The sequence below is a fragment of the Lissotriton vulgaris genome, chromosome 10, assembly GCF_964263255.1.
Source record: "Lissotriton vulgaris chromosome 10, aLisVul1.2, whole genome shotgun sequence".
NCBI classification, from domain to species: domain Eukaryota; kingdom Metazoa; phylum Chordata; class Amphibia; order Caudata; family Salamandridae; genus Lissotriton; species Lissotriton vulgaris.
In genome coordinates, this window is record NC_141698.1 from 280,306,870 (window position 1) to 280,324,141 (window position 17,272).

Below are 17,272 nucleotides of genomic sequence, written 5' to 3' on the forward strand. Positions count from 1 at the left end.
GAGGATCCTGCCCCCGCCCACTGCCACCATGGCATCCAAGCCGAGGGACCCCAAACCTCCCCAAGGAGACCCTGCTGGTCCCTCCCCTGCCTTAGCTACCAAGGGGGCTGATTGGGCCAGGGACCTTGCATTGCCAAATTACTCATGCCCACTATTTGCCCTGGGTCTCTTTCGGCTAGGCTATTGCGCTGTGCCTGTCCAAGCGCCCCCCCCCCGCTGCTTCTCTTGCGGTGCTTACCCTTGTCCGCGCTCATCCGGCCGCAGCACGAGTCCTGAGAGGCCAGTGTGCTGGCTGCAGACACCTCATCCTCGCTGCTCTCCTCGGTGTGAGAGCTGGACACCAGCTCAGGGGATAGAGCCCTCCTGCTCTTGGCTCATGTACCCATGCACCCACCTTTAGCCACTTTCGTGGCTGCCAGGACCTTGGCCCTTGCCTCTGGGATCTTTGCGGGGGCAGCCATACTGGCTGTATGCCCCTTCGTGCCAGGTTTCTTGGTGGGTGGTGCTGGCGAGGATGCCTGTCGCTGTATCTTCCCCCTCCGATGGGCTCCATCTTTGATCTGTTGGTCCACCCATGATTTCCCTTTTAGAGCCACCAGTGCCCCTGGCTCTGTCCATCATCGCTTGTAGATCTTCATCCAGCTTGTAGATCGCTGCGCCGCGCCCCCCCCCCCTTTTTGCCTCTTCTACGCCTTCTGTAGAGTTTCTGTGTTGCCTTCCGAACCCCTCGAAGGGAGGAGGTAGCAGTGTCACACTTCCGGCTGCGCCACACTTGCTGGCCATCCTGCTGCAATCTGTCCGGCTGTAGCCCGTTGCTGTGATGGTGCTCGGGGGGGACTGTGGTACAAAACAGTCCCGAGTGCTTGAGGTGATTGGCCCACCAACTGAATGGGGCCGTATGGGGTGCCCAAGAACAGTGGAGTTATTCCTGGCAACCCATCCCTCGAATAAAATAATGGAAAACAGATTGACTGCATTTCAGTGAAAATTTATTTTTGTTTACTACACTGAGAATGATGTTTCTTTGTTACTTCAAATGTATATCCTTGAAAAAACAATTATACATACACAGATGACAATTAGTTTTTGTGATTATTTTGCATAATAGATAAGGGTTTTGGAAAGAAACCTGGTGAATAGTGCATGGTACCAGTGGGTTCTCCTGCTGTTTTCTTTTCTTACTATTACCAGACATCCGCTAATCACACTTTCCTTGCAATAATTTATATATTGCATCACTAACAGTCAACATGTAATTGGATCCTGGATTCTTGTTACTACAGACATATCAATTACAAATCTCAGCTAAATCAATCTCTTAAAGCTTCTGAAATAAATATAGCCATTTCTGCCTTCCTATACTCCTCACACTACAAAATTTGGATAATGATGGTACAGACACTCAAACAAGAATGATGCATTTATCGGTTGTACCTGAGGAGTTCGGAGATGAAGAGGCACAAGTCCAGAGGGAGTATCAGCAAGCACATTGAAATGAGGTGTAGGTGGTGGGCCCATGGCCATGGGTCTGCTCTCTACATCCACTTGGTAATTAACAAGACCCCATTGCTCCAAGAATGCATGCACTCTGAATAGAAAAAAAGGGGCTTAACATATGGAAATTACCCTGAACTTTCCAATGTAGTTAAAACATGCAATGTGCGGTATTTGATATCAAAAAGTACATGTTATGTCAAATAAATGAATTAAAATGTTAAAATAGCAAACTCCAGGGAGCCCTGTCTGACTTTTGAACAAGGACAATGTCATGATTTGCAGCTATATTAGCATTAACACTATGCTTACAGTTGTACCAACCAGTTTTGCAAGCTCTGTACCAACAAGGCAATTTAACGTTCCAAGCTATATCATTAATTTGTAAATATTAAGACACACATTACTTTACTATAATTATTGTTCTCTAGTAATGTTATCTTTAAGAGTGTATATTTCCACTCATCGAGCTGGGAGTACCATCTTACTGAGGGGGGCATCAGTGGTCATTTAAAGAATTAAATGAGGATTCTTCTCTAAGATTACCCCACCTTTATGGAGTCGAAGAAAAGATGAATATATGGAAAAGGCTTGAATTGCACAGGCTCTTCTTATTGATGTGAGCACTCGCAGAAGTGCAAACTTCCAGGTTATAGACTCTGTCCTTGTTTGAGATATTTCTAGGAATTCCTCTAATGCTTAATGCCTAAAGAACAAGTTACTTACCTTTGTTAACAATGTACCTGTAAGGGACATATGTTAGTTATAGATTCCTTCTTATCTTAGAATTACCCCCAGGCGTCAGACTTGAGAATTGTTTCTTAGCAGTACACCGGCATCCGTCGGCGGCGGCATGATCGCCGGGATGACATTGCGGTGTCTATATAGACGCTACCCCTGCGTGCTGACGTCCGTTCTGACACAACTTTCCATGCAAGAAGCGCAGACCCATTCAAGACCATGACCACTGGTGCGCTAAACTAGACTCTGCAAGTAAGTCCCTATCCCTAGAAGTCAGTTAGCAGAGCGGGGAGGATGGGTAGGGCAGCAAGGAATCTATAACTAACATATGTCTCTTACAGACACATCGTTACCAAAGGTAAGTAACTTATTCATCTGAAAGAGACTGTTAGTTATAGATTCCTTACCATACAATAGATACCCCATCAATACCATCTGTAAGAAAGCGGCTCTATATATACTGGACCAAAGTAAGGTACAGTGTGTATAGAGTCCCCAGTCTCTAGATATAACCTTACTCTCTAAAGTGGTAGCTTGGTCGAGCAGTAAGGCAGCATCAGAGGACAGTGTAAAGCATTTGTTGTACACACTCAGTCAGCAAAAGGTTTCACACACTCAAAGACTGATCTCCAGGCCAATTGTTTTGTATCAAAAGATATAGTTGTGTTTTTAGATAGTCTAAGTAAGGAGGAACTGGCACAGGATCAACGAATAGCCACCATAATTGCAGTGCCGAAACCTGGCGAACCCCGGACGAATGTATGTCCTACAGTCCGATCTCCCTACTTAACGTGGAAGCCAAGATTTTGGCAAAAATGATTGGCAACCGATTAACTCCACATCTTGAAGCGCTGATTCACCTGCGCTAATCCGGGTTTATGCCCAATAGAAACACTGCTCTTAATTTAAGGCGGGTCCACGCAGTGATGGCACAAGTACCGAGTCTACCAGAGCCTGCAGTTATACTGTCCCTGGATGCCCGAATTGCATTTGACATTATGGAATAGACCTATTTATTTTCAGTCCTTCAGCATCTTGGCTTTGGCCCTTAATTTTGTGCCTGGGTGAAATTACTTTATACTAAACCACTGGCGCATGTAGGGGCCAACGGCCATATTTCCAGGAATTTTCCGCTGGGTATGGTACGCGTCAAGGATGCCCTTTATCACCCTTGCTTTTTGCTTTAATTTTAGAACCATTGGCTGCCTGAATCCGGTGGACCCCATGATTAAGGGGCTAAGCTGGACCGCGACATGGGAGGACCGCATCTCCCTGTACGTAGATGATATCCTCGTATATTTGACCCGACCCAGACGCTCGATCATAGTGCTCCTTAACATTTGCGAAATTTTTGGGCGGGTCTCGGAGTATAATATTAATTGGTCCAAATCGGTTTTATTCGTCCTCAAGGGCCCTCCGCCGCAACTCCAGGCGGATTGCCAATTGAAAATTACGGAAGGACCCTTTATATATTTAGGGATCTGGGTGACACCTAATCAGGATGCCTTCTTTCGTCACAACCTGGCACCCCCCCATGAAAGCTTCCGTAGTGACTTACATGTTTAACATACCCTGCCCCTGACCCTTCTGGGTAAAGCGGCTTTATATATAATGATGACACTGCCTCAGCTGCTCTATATCCTTGAAAATACCCCGTTTCCCGTCCTCACAAAATATTTCATGTCAAATGGAAGCTCTGGTCTCTGGCCTCCTCTGGGGAGATAAACCAGCACGCATATCCCGGCATAAATTAACTAGGAACTGGTGGAATTGCCCTACCCGATTTTCAATTATATTATTGGGGGGGCTCAGTTGAAGATCGTAAATGAGTGGCTACACGCCCCCCAGACGGAACCAGCATTTCAGGCGGATAGGTATGACCTGGGCAACGCGGGTGTGCTTCCTGCACTCTATGATAAAAGAGGCGCGCGGCCCTGACAGGCCCCACGGCGCATACAGGTAATTTGTGGTATGTGGCTCAGGCCCGCCTTCATCGTAAAGACACTATTACACTTATGACGCCACTTTGGTCATCGCATCGATTGGGCCGGCTATGTAAAAGTAAAGGTTTTAGGGCATGGGATCTGATCGGGATCTCCACAGTGGGAGATCTCGGGAAACGTGGTGCCATCTTAACGTTTGAGCAACTCAGGACACAATATGACTTGGCGCCCACAGACCAGTTTAGGTACCTGCAAATTCCTAACACCCTGAGGTCGCTTATCCAGCCCGGTGACGACATACCTGAATCAACCACATTAGAGGACAGGCTCCTAACAGAACACATGCCCAAAAAAGCACCCTCGTTCGTATATCGTAAACTCATAAATAACCTACCGGACCCAACTTTAAAATTGAAGGACACCTGGACTAAGGAGGTGGAAGAGTTTGATGAGTCAGATTGGCGGATTGCGCTCTCCTCCCCCCGAGAGGTAGCTATATCGTCCAGACTTAGGCTTGTACAGCTGAAAATACTACACCGGGTGTGCTACACTGGGGTTACCCTACACGCGATCGGGAGAGCCACGCATAAATACTGTTTACGAGGGTGCGGGGAGGAAGAGACATTCTTCCACACCATCAGGGAATGCCCTCAGGTGGCAGAGTACTGGGCCAAGGTTATGAGGACTATGTCACAAGTGGTAAAAGACTCGGTGGTTCCAGAACCACGATGTTGCCTATTAAACATCTGGGAACCCAATGATCTAACTCACTCCGCACAGGACTGGATGACATTAGGCATAATGTATGCTAAGAGAAATATAGCTAAGTTTTGGGGATCTCCAGAGACACCAGTGGTAAAGGATTGGTGCTCCAATCTTGATTTTGTAAAATTAGCAGAAAAGACAGTATACCTGAACCGGAAATGTCCACGAAAATGGGTCAGACTCTGGGGTGCATGGAATGAATACAGGGGGTATCTCTGCGAACCGCTGAAGTTGGATAGCGAGGGTGACTGAGTGAAAATTAAGTGGAGATAAGGGACTTATGCATTGTGCTGGGTGTAACTCACTAACAGTTGTACCTATTCTTCTCATGTGTAATTATAATTGAATACTTTTGCCGCTCTCTACGTATGCAAACTGTTTATTTAATGCCCTGTATTATTTCTGTAAAATAATAAAAATTGTTTAAAAAAAAAAAAAGATCTAGTTTCATTTTAGAACCAACAAGGTATCAAAATATACTTTCCTCAACACAAGTGACTCTCGGTAATTACTTTACAAATAGGCTTTGTAAGTACAATAGCTACAGTGGTTGCAATAGGAAACACAATTTCAAACACAATATAACATAGAGCTCAATGGATTTTGCTACATAAATGCAATTGATTACTTTATGGATTACTTTTGTAACTCCAGGACTGGATCCTAGATTCAGTCTCGGGACATGTGCTGTAAACAGTTAAGTAAAAGCGTTTTGGTTACAGTAGTGATTTTTAAAGAATATAAATGTATTTTCAAAGTTGACACTTAGAACCTTTTCAGTGAAAACCAAGCAATGTTATCCTAAGGGAGGAAATTCAAGTTACTGGTAAGTACAGTTATAATTAATTTTTCGGTTCAGAACTGGGCTAAAAGGTACAGTAATGGCTTCTCCCCTGATCATATGTGAGTAATTCCGAATTTGTTATTCGCTGATTTTAGATGAATATTTTAGAGTTTCAAAACTCTACACTTAAAAGAATTTCTCAGTGAAACCAGTCAATGTTAACCTATGAAAGGACAATGAGTTATCGGCTTTTAGGTAAGTACTCGACTGGTAGAGTTATGGTTCTGGTCATAGACACGGGGGTCTCCCAGGGTCGGAAAGGTACAGTAGTTACACCGTCAGCGGCACAGGGGCAGCCGGGTGCAGAGAGAGTAGGCCCAATGCAATCCTATGGAGGGTAGGGGGCCTTCAGTTGTTGGCTGCAAGCAGGCCACGCGGCTGTGGGAGCTGAGCTCCTGGTCACTTACTCAGGGCAAGTGGGGAAGAAAAGTAGTGTAGTAGTTGCACTTCCAGCGGTACTCTGGCTGTTATCAAATGGGAAAGTTAAAAAGTGAACAAAGGCTGCAGACTCTGGGACGGAGATTCTTTAGGTGCGACCACCACTTCGAGAGGTAAGTTGGGATCTTGGAGAAGAGGTAGGTACCCCAAAGGAAGGCACATGGAGTGGGTGGGTGCAGGGGTGTGTTTTGGTGTCGAGAAATCTTACCCTCAGCTGGTTGCGATTGAAGGGGTCCCTGGTTCTGAGGCTGCAGGCGTCATCTGGTTCGTCGAGGAGGGTCTTTGGGCACTGGACTCCGGGCTACAGTCGCCGGGGGGACGTCCTTGTGGCAGGTCCTCCGGGGTTGTCGAGGTTGCTGCCCGTAGGAGACGCCGGAGTTTCGCAGGAGCAGGTTCAAGGATCAACAGGCCTCTAGGGTTCTGGGGCCAAGTCAGTTGGTGTCGTCCTCTTGTTAGCAGCTGCACTGCAGGTCTTCTTGTTTCTTCTTCTACTTGTTGCAATCAGGTTCTGAGGAAGGAAGGTTCAGTGTGCCCCTAAATACTAAATTTAGGGGCGTTACAGGAAGGGCAGGGACCAATGGGTCCCTGTTCTGGGGTGAGTACATCCCCTAGTCTGCTCCTCTCCTGTGAGGGGGGGCAGGAGAATAGCTCTGATTGGACAGGGCTTCCCATCCTCAAGATTTCCGGAGCCCGGAGTTGTGCTTCACCTCGCCTCTCCCACCTGAGGGGTGGAGTTGGCATAGGTTGGCACACCCCCTTTCCTCACTTAGGGACTTAGGGTTTCCCGCCGTTCTTCCCGCCAGAGTGGGGGTCAGAAACAGTGGGGGCCAGTTGCTGAGTACAGCAAGTGCCCTGGAGAAGCTCACAAAGGCGGCATGCCTTTGAAGCTTCCCATGCCCATCCTGGGGGGGGAGGCTTGGCACCTCGTCCCAGGATGTGCATAGTTGCAAGCCCAGGAGAGCGGGGAGCTCTCCACCCAGGGGTCCAGCAACATGTCTGGTGGTGACAGCCTTGGTTGCCACGCAGTCAGGATACTGGGAGTTGGTTAGGTTTCAGGGGGCATCTCTAAGATGCCCCCTGTCTTGCATTTTACATTAAATCCCGCACTGGCATCAGTGCGGGTTTAGTGTGCCGAGACATTTGATATCAAACTTCTCAGTCTTCAGTGAAGCCATCATGGTGCTGTGGAATTCCTAATGACAACCTCCCAGCACCATATACTCTTAATGGCAGCACTGCACTTACAGTGCCCAGGAATAGTCCTGGATGCTGTATGGGCACAGGGCTCATGCACCTGTGCCCACACCACTGGCATAGGGCACCCAGGGTGACTGATGGATGCCAGGGGAGTGAGCATATGGGCATGGCACACAGGGATGTGTGCCATGTCGACTGTCTAGTTCTGCACCTAGACACTCAGCCTGCAAGGCAGTATGTGGGCGTCGGGGCACAGGGCCCCTAAGGGTGGCACAAGAAGTGCTGCAGCCCTTAGGGGTCTTCTCTGGTCACCATGCCCTGGGTACCATTTATTAGGGGCTGGTAGGTGGCCAGAGATGCCAATTGAGTTTTACTTTCAACACAGTTTTAGGGAAGGAACACAGGCCCTGGGCACCTCGTTGGTAGGAGCCCAGGGCACACTCAGTTAAAGTACAGCAGCAATTCATCAAAAAGTGGGGGCACTTTCACACAGTAACCAACATCTTGGGATTCGTTAAAGCCATCATGGAGCTGTTGAACTCATATTGACAAGCTCCCAGCCTATGTACACAGTATGGCTTCACTATGAGCTTAAAATGTCTAGGAATGGACAAACACTATACTGGCATATCTGATCATGCAGTTATGACCACACAAGAGGTACAGTGCACGCTGCCTTAGGGCTGTACGGCCCGCTGTAGGGGTGACTTACCTAAGCCTTTTGCAGTGCTGGCAGGCCTGGCACACTGGGATGTGTGCCAGGTGGACTTCAATTTTAGCTGCCCCAAAACACACAGGCTTCAGTGGCATTGTGCATGTGTTTGGCGACGGGTCTCTTAGGGAGGAAAAATACATGTTGCAGCCCTTAGAGACCCTCTCTGGTCACACTGCCTTTGGTACCACTGGAACTTTTTGCAAGGGACTCATGTGGGTCAGAGGTGTGCCAATTATGGCAACAAAGTGACAGTTTTGGGAAAGAACACAGGCACTGGGAACCTGATTAGCAGGAACAAGTGAAAATTCAGTCAAAGTTGCATTCAGAGTCAGGCAAAAAGTGGGGAGTACACATGCCAAAAGGAGTACTTTCCTATATTTATGGAGTTTGTTAAAAAGACCTCAAAGAACAAGTGACTTACCTTCGGTAACGATGTATCTGTAAGAGACGTATGCAAGTTATACATTCCTTACCGCCCCACCCATCCTTCCCACTGTGTAAACTGACTTCTAGGGATAGTGACTCCACTGCAGGGCCCTAGTTTAGCGCACCAGTATTCAGTGCCTTGCATTGCTCTGGGCTTCTGGCGTGGAAGTCGTGTCAGAACTGACGTTAATGGGCAGGGTTTGCGTCTATTTAGACACCGCAACATCATCCTGGTGAACACAACACCAACGACTGACGCGGAATTGACAGACTCCACCTACTGACGTGCAGGGGTACTTCTAATAAAAAACTCTCTGGTTCCAGTCTCACGCCTGGGGAAAATTCCAAGGTAAGAAATCTATTACTAACATATGTCTCTTACAGATACATTGTTACCAAAGGTAAGTAACTTGTTCATATACTACATGAGAGAGCTCTTTACATCTAAATTGTGGAGAGCGCTCTCAAACACTGAATTTGGTTGCGGAAATAAGAGATCGTTCTATGGTCTGGTTGAGACTATAAGAGGAAATTAAACTGGGCATGAACTTTGCATTGGTGCATAATACTACTCTGTCACCGCGGACCTGAAAGTAGGTTTCCTGCAGCGTGAATGCTTGCAGCACACTCATGCATCTAAGTGCGGTTAAAAGCCACTAGGAATGCAGCCTTCCTTGAGAGGAACTACAAAGGACAGGAATGCAATGGCTCAAAGGGGGGGGAGGGGACTCAAGTCTGGTAAGGAATAGGTTTAGGTTCCATTGGGGAACTGGCGGCACCCTTGGGGGAATGACTCTGACGGATCTACCTGAAACCCTTGATGACTGGTATACGGAACAAGGAATAGTGATGTCTGTACTGCATGTAAGTAGCGGCTGCTGCTAAATGAAGAATAATGGGAGTGTATGCTAAACTTGATTGTTGAAGGTGTAGATCATCAGATTGGGCACGACCAAAAACAAAGACTTACAGTTGTATTTGCAGCAGAGCTGGTAAACCACGAGCACTCATAAGACGAGCAGGAAACTAAGAAAACAAGAAAACACGCAACAAGAGAGGAGGAAGTGAAGCTGAGCAAGGCCTAAGAATCGCACACACTTGTGGAAAGTGCTCATTGAAGATGAAAAAAAATAGTCCCGGAGCCAAGAAATAAAATGCTACTAGACTAAGAGTACAAGTCCTGGGGACTGCTCTGGGAGTTACCAATTGAATAAAAGGTGGGACAAAGACTAGATTAACCGCTTCCAAGCAAAGTATTTTTAAGGACAGTGACACTGACAAATAAAAAGCATGGGGCGGGCTGTAAGCTCACAAAAAGGAATACCTATTTCAAAGAGACAGCGAAAGCACAGTCTAGTTTCGACCTAAAAACCATCAGACATCATAAAAAGACTAATGCAGAGTTCCTAGTCCATACCCTCTATAACACTGGAAAAACAGATGTTAGCACTCATTATCTCATACATACTTGAGCTTATTTTACCTTTTAACCGATACCTAGCAAAAAGGACAACAGAGTTGAGAACTGTCAGAACAGTCACACCTCTAATGCAAAGACAGTTTCTAGTAACATCCTAACTAAACGAAAATCTTTTGGAATAAAAGAAATTGCATGTCATTAGAAAGTACGCAAAATCACATGTCCACCTTAGCACATTTTTACTCACCACCTCTCCCAAAAGACCCACCCATCATCAATCAAGGCTTGTGGTGCACAGGGCACAGTTGGCACACTTGCTGAATCTCTCTGATTGTCCAATTACCTCATAACAGCACAGACATCGCCTGTTAGGTTCCTCCTGCAGGCTGTGCTAGTTAAATATTCTTGAGGGTTCAGTCGGTATGTGTCAATGATGAAGTTACGATAAGCAAGGTATCTAAAACGTAGAGTAAGACATTGAAAGCATTTACCACACTGAAATCTAGCAGCACATTTCAATAAATAAGACTAGAAGTGCAGTGACTAATTTGTCTATTTTCTGTGTTGTAGGGTTCACTTTTAACAATGATATTGTCCACCTACCACCAACTGGTACACTTTAAGGGATTTGAAAGAATGACTGAGTTTGTAAAATACTGGGATTTAACTGAGAATAAGATGAAATATTTAGGTCCAATATAACATTTACTGCCATGACTAGTTTGAATTAATATAAATGCTAGTAAAGAAAATGAAGTGTTATCAGCATTGCTTCCAAATCAAAAAGAAAAAGCAGCCTTTGGCAAATGACCTTCACATTCTCTAAACGTATATCAGTTTATGGGTTACTTACATTTCAGGGGACTTTGATTTATTCTTCCCATTGAAAAACTCTGGAAGGGCACGGCGTTCTATTACATGAATACTAGGAGTTGAAAAAAGGGAAAATCATATTAAAATGTTTCCAGTAACCTTATTTACAACACGCGTTCGAAAATTAGTATAGCATCTTGCCATGTCATGCGAGAGCATGAAGATAACACAGCTTCAATCGTTTGAAAATCAATACGGGTCACATAAAAAATATGTTACTTGCCATAAACTCCAGTTCTCCAGCATTTCAATCTTCGATATACTGGCATGCCTGAAACATTTCCCTGTCACGCTAAGAAACACCTGGTACATTTAAAAAGTAGTAAAGAATGTTTTGATGGCCATAGGCCTGAACAACAGAGTTTGTTTAGTTGCACATCAATCTCACTGGAAGCAACCTGAATTTCAGTCAATGATGTGAAAGTGCTAGCTCTCCTACCCACCCTTAAAGACACTATAGCTCAGATTTCTGCCACACGCCGCGTCTAAGGGCATCCCCAGGCAGAGAACTGCTCACACCTTTCAGTGAACTCAAAATTGTTACTTCCTTGGTCTACCCTAGGACTGATCCAGTTCTATCTTCAGATTCGACAATACTGAGAGTTGTACCAAGGGTATGTGCTATTTTCTAGGTTAGTCTTTGACCGTAACCAACTGTCACTATGGCTGACTGAGAAGAAATCAGTCTTCAAATCATGTTCATCATGTAGATAGAAAACAATTAACACGATGAGCCTCATTCACAGTATACTTATTGCCTTCATCCCAATTTGTGTACGGGAACCGGCTAGAAAACCTAGACTGGAGAGTGTGTGCACCTGTGCCAAACACCCACCCCTAAGATGGGGGAGGAGAAGTGTAGGCCATCTCTTAGTCCGTGCAATCTTGAAGATGGGAGGGGGGCCTCCTCGAATCAGGAAGAGGACTATGCTCCCTCCCACTGGAGGGTGGCATACTAAAGTGTGTAGACACCCCAGGGAATCAACCTGCACACCCCTCTAACGCCCCTAAATCTAGAATTTAGGGGCACTCCTGAACTTTGCTTCTTCACATCTAACGGGACAAGAAGAACCGACTAGTCTGCTTTGGCCCAAGCCCTACCAGCCTGTATCCTGCTCTGAAACCCCAGCAAGCTCAACCTGGCTTGTCCTGCAGCCAGCAGCCTCCAAGAACCTCTGGGACCTGCCCATCCTTACTAAAGAACTCTGATCTCCTGTGTACACATGATTTGTCAAACACCAATCCAAACCAGAACTCCAGATCCAGCCTGATCTGTAAGTTCTCACCACTCTTCACCAGACGTCTACAGCCCAAGTTTGAGTGGCCATGCACCCCAGTGAGACCCCCCTCCCCCCAGCAATCCTGACCCATGTTCCAGCGTTGGACGACCTCCACTCGCTTCGCCACAACACCTGCAGCCTCATCTTGAAGGGAATCCCCGACCAGAACCGGTGTGAACAAACTGCAAACTGACATGAAAGAACACCCCTGCACACGCAGCTCCGTAGAAATGAGGTGCCCAACCGACAGTGTCCTGGAGCCAAGTAACTCTCAAACTTCATCCTCTAGTTGTTGGTTTCCTTCGCCCAGTCATCTGGCTCCAGCCTGCAGTCCTATTCCATGACCGACATTCTAAATAGGAAAGCATTGGGCTACCGACACCACCTAAGCAACCTGCACCTGGCCGCCCCTGTGCAAGTGGTGATGTGAACTGGTTGTCAACCTGGGGACCCCCTTTGCCCATACCTTAACTCGAGGAGCTTGACTCCCAAGGCAGATTGGCCTGCCCATGACCAGCTCCCAACCGAGGTCCCCCAGCTACAATGGCTAACAGTGGCACCGTGCACACAGCCGCCCTAGTGTCACTGGTGGTGCGCCTTGAGTGCCAACCAGAACATTAGTTCTATCCCCAAAACTTCCATCCTAAAACTGTTTACTTACCCGTAAACTTAACGCTTAGTTTTTCTCCATGAGACTGCATGTTGGGTTTTCTCTGCAAAATCTTGTGCTGAAGTGTCTTGTACTGCAACAAAAGTAACTTAGTGCTTCCACAAGAGTTGACCTGTTTATCAATGTCCTGTGTTGCTTAAACTGTGTTAGGAGTGTTTTTCATGCCTGTAAGAAAGTGGTTCTATATATATTGGACCAAAGTAAGGTCCAGTGAGTACAGAGTCCACATTCCCCGGGGGTTTGGCAGCGGCTTAAGTTAGATAGAACCTTACTCTCTAAAGTGGTAGCTTGGTCAAGCAGTAAGGCACTTATTGTTTTGGGAAGAAATAAAGAACTCTGGGGACCCCAGCAGTGGCCTCTGAAATGGGCCCTCCTCCAACCCAACCAACCAGGCCCGGAATCTAGGCTTTGTTGTCAATGGCACACTCAGTATGCACCAGCAAGCTATTAAAACATCGGCCACCTGCTTTGTCATCTTGAAGTGGCTAAAGAAAATCTGTTGGATGCTACCGGATCATACTAAAAAAACTGTCATTAACGCCTTAATAACATCAAGGTTAGACTACGCTAATGCGTTATACTTGGGGTCCAACAAAGCCACAGTCCGCAAACTGTGCAGAATGCAGCCGCGAGACTGTAAGGTAAACTTCCTATCCACTCGCCCACCACCAAACTCATACGTGAGTTGCACTGGTTAAAAATTGAGAACAGAATCAAATTCAAATCTTTATGCTTCATGCACAAAATCTCAACAAACAAAGCCCCTAAATACCTACAAAATCTTGTACAATGTTAACTTCCATCTAGGACGCTGAGATCTGCAACAGCTAATAAATTTGTTGTTCCCAAAATAAAACTATCACGCATGGGAGGCAAATCCTTCGCCTACCTTGGTCCCTCCTTGTGGAATTCCATGCCACAAGCTCTGCGCTCAGAGGCCAATTACATCAAATTCAGAAAAGCCTTAAAAACCTGGCTATTCAACATTTAAGTCAGTCGTCCGATTACTCAACACTGAATCACAGCGCCGGGAAACCCTTTGTTGGGTAGCTGTTTGCGCTATACAAGATAAATAAATAAAAATAAATAAAATAAGGCAGTATCAGAGGACAGTGTAAAGCATTTGTTGTACACACTCAGTCAGCAAATCGTCTTAGACACTCAAGAATTGAGCTCTAGTGTAATTGTTTTGTATCAAAATATATAGTTGTTTTAGTTTAGAACGAACAAGGAATCAAAATACACTATCTCAGAATGAATTACTTTAGTTTATTAAATTTGCAAATAGGCAAAATACTTTTAAGTACAGTAGTTACAGTTGTTGCAATTGACAACACAAATTAAAACACAATGCAACATTAAGCTCAGTGGGAATTTCTAGTTAAATGCAATTAGTAACTTTATAGATTACTTTTCTAATTACAGGACTGGATCCTAGATTCAGAACTGGGACACCTCCCATAAACAGTTGAGTAAAAGCGTTTTCGTTACAGTAGTGATTTTTAAGGAATATTATTGTTTTTTAAAAGTTGACACTTAAAAACTTTTTCACATAGAATCACCAATGTTATCCTATGGGAGGAAATACACTTAGCAGGTAAGTAGTGTTATTGTTACTTTTTCTTACTCAGTGGTGGATCCTGGATCCAGCACTGGTGCATCTCCTGTAAACAGTTGAAAGAATGCGTTTAAGTCATACAGGCGATTTTTAAGGAATATTTCTAGTTTGTTGAAATTGACATTTAGGAAATACAAGTTACTGGTAAGTACGGTTAAAATTACTTTTCAGGGTCAGTGCTGGGCTAAAAGATACACCACTGGGTTCTCTCCTGATAACAAGTGAGTAAGTCGGACTTCCTTGTTCAGCTGATTTTAGATGAATATTTTAAAGTTTCAAAACTCCACACTTTGAACAATTTCCAAGTGAAACCAGTCAACGTTACCCTATTGAAGAAAAGTGAGTTATGGGCAAGTTCTCGACTGGCAGCGTTAAGGTTCTGGGCACAGACTCTGGGGTCTCCCAGGGTCAGGTTGGTACAGTTGGTACACCCTCAGCGGCACAGGGGCAGCTGAGTGCAGACGAAGCTAGGCCCAATGTTATCCAATGAGAGGCAGGTGCCCTGCGGTTGGTGGCTGCTGGCAAGCAGGCCACAAGGCTGTGGGAGCAGGGCTCCTGGTCACTTGTTCAGAGCAAAGAGGGAAGTAGACTAGGACAAACGTTACACTGCCAGGGCCACTCGGGCGGCTCGGTGCAGGGTACTTTGAGTTGTGGGGCCCTCAATCATAATCAATGGAAATCTTGGAAGGCAAACAAAGGCTGCAGGCTCAGGAATGGAGATTCTTCAGGAGCGACCAACCCTTCGAGGGGTAAGTTGGGATCTTGGAGGATAGGTAGACACCCAGGAGTTGGGCACAGGGGGGTGGGGGGTGCAGGGGTGGCTTTGAACGTCGGGAAACCTTACCCTCTGCTGGTCGACGTTGAAGGGGTCTCCTGTTGTGGGACTGCAGGCAGGAGGGGACACTGTTTCTGCGTCTGCAGGCATCGTCTGGGTCGTCGAGCAGGGTCCTTGGGCACTGGATTTCAGATCAGAATCGCCGGGAGGGACGTCCTCAGGGTTTTTGTCCACCCAGGCACAGGCCGGGCTCGGCAGGTGCAGAGTGGGCTGGATTTGCGGTTCCTGGCTGGCACCAGGGGTGTTGCTGTTTGAGCAGAACCACTGCTCATTGGAGTCCCAGTCTTTAAGAGGTTGAAGGCAGGCAAGTCCTCCGGGATTTTCAAGGTTGCTGTCTGCAGGAGACGCCGCGATTTAGCAGGAGCAGGTTCAAGGATCAACAGGCCTGTAGGGCTGGGGCCAAGTCAGTTGGTGTTGTCCTCTTGTTAGCAGCTGCACGGCAGGGTCGTCTTCTTCTTGATCTTCTTTCATGTTTTCAAATCGGGATCTGAGGAAGGAAGGTTCAAGGTGCCCCTAAGTACTAAATTTAGAGGAGTTACAGGTAGGGAAAGGGCAGGGACCAATAGGTCCCTGTCCTGGGGCGAGTACACCCCCTATCCTGCTCCTCTCCTGTTGGAGGGGGGCAGGAGCCTATCTCTGATTGGGCAGGGCTCCCCATCCTCAAGATGGCCGGATCCCGGAGTTGTGCTTCACCTCGCCTCTCCCACCTGAGGGGTGGAGTTGACGCAGGCTGGCACACCCCCTTTCCTCACTTAGGGTTTCCCACCAGTCTTCGCGCCAGAGTCGGGGTAAGAACCTGTGGGGGCCAGTTGCTGGGTACAGCAAGTGGTCTGGAGAAGCTCACAAAGGCGGCATGCCCATCCTGCGGGAGGAGACCTAGCACCTTGCCCAGGACGTGTATTGTTGCAGGCCCAGGAGAGCGGATGGCTCTCTACCCAGGGGCCCAGCAACATGTCTACTGTGTGGCAGCCTAGGTAGCCACTCAGACAAGACGTGGATTGTAGGTTAGGTACAGGGGGCAACTCCAAGTTCCCTCTGTTGTGCATTGGCCATTAAATCCCACACTGGCATCTGTGTGGGGTTAATGTTGTGAGAAGTTTGATACAAACTCCTCAGTCTTCAGTGAAGCCATCATGGTGCTGTGGAGTTCGTAATGATAACCTCCCAGCACCATATACTTGTAATGGCAGCACTGCACTAACAATGCCCAGGAATGGCCGTGGATACTGTAGGGGCACAGGTTTCATGCACCTGTGCCCACACCACTGGCATAGTGCACCAAGCTAGAGGGGTGGCTGATGGATGCCAGGGCAGTGTGGTTGTGGGCATGGCACACAGGTATGTGTGCCGTGTCGACTCGGTTCAGTTCTGCATCGTGTGCGTGTGTGTGCGTGTGTGTGTGTGTACAGGACCCCTAAGGGTGGCAAAATAATCCTGCAGCCCTTAGGGGTCTTCTCTGGTCACAATGCCCTGGGTACCTAGGGTACCATTTACCAGGGGCTGACAGGGGACCAGAGATGCCAATTGGGTTTTTATTTCAACAGTTTTACGGAAGGAACATAGGCCCTGGGCACCTGATTGGCAGGAGTCCAGGGCACACTCAAAGCACATCAGCAATTCAGCAAAACGTGGGGGCATACCATGCAAGAAAGATGGCACTTTCTCACAATGCCAAAGTAGAAAAGTAATCACTAAGTAATCTAAAAGTAATTGGAACTGTTTTTTTTAACAGTTTCCAAATCGTTTTGTCAACTGCAAAAGTAATCTGAATGTTCCTACCAAACCTGAAATAAAATAAAGTAACTTTTTATAGAAACAATTGGTCTGGATTCAGTCTTTGAGTGTGTGACTTCATTTCTTGCATGAGTGTGTGAAGGAAGCTGGGTTTCTGTTGCAGAAATCCCCCCCCCAAACTTTTTGGCAGACTACTTATGCACTTTGACTTAGTGTGCCCTGGGTCCCTGCCAATCAGGTCCCTGTCCAGGGTTTCTTTCCAAAAACTGCACCTTGTAC

The 17,272-nt window shown here is 46.7% G+C and overlaps 1 protein-coding gene across 1 annotated transcript in view; it reads right to left on the reverse strand.

The window, feature by feature from the left end:
- SMARCC1 (SWI/SNF related BAF chromatin remodeling complex subunit C1) overlaps positions 1-17,272 on the reverse strand; it is an 810,451-nt gene that overhangs the window by 633,786 nt on the left and 159,393 nt on the right. The window contains exons 9-11 of the mRNA XM_086939759.1: positions 10,837-10,908; positions 10,327-10,440; positions 1,435-1,588 (exon numbers count right to left, since the gene is read on the reverse strand). Coding sequence (XP_086795885.1) covers positions 1,435-1,588; positions 10,327-10,440; positions 10,837-10,908 — 340 coding nt within the window. The remainder of the gene's footprint in view (positions 1-1,434; positions 1,589-10,326; positions 10,441-10,836; positions 10,909-17,272) is intronic.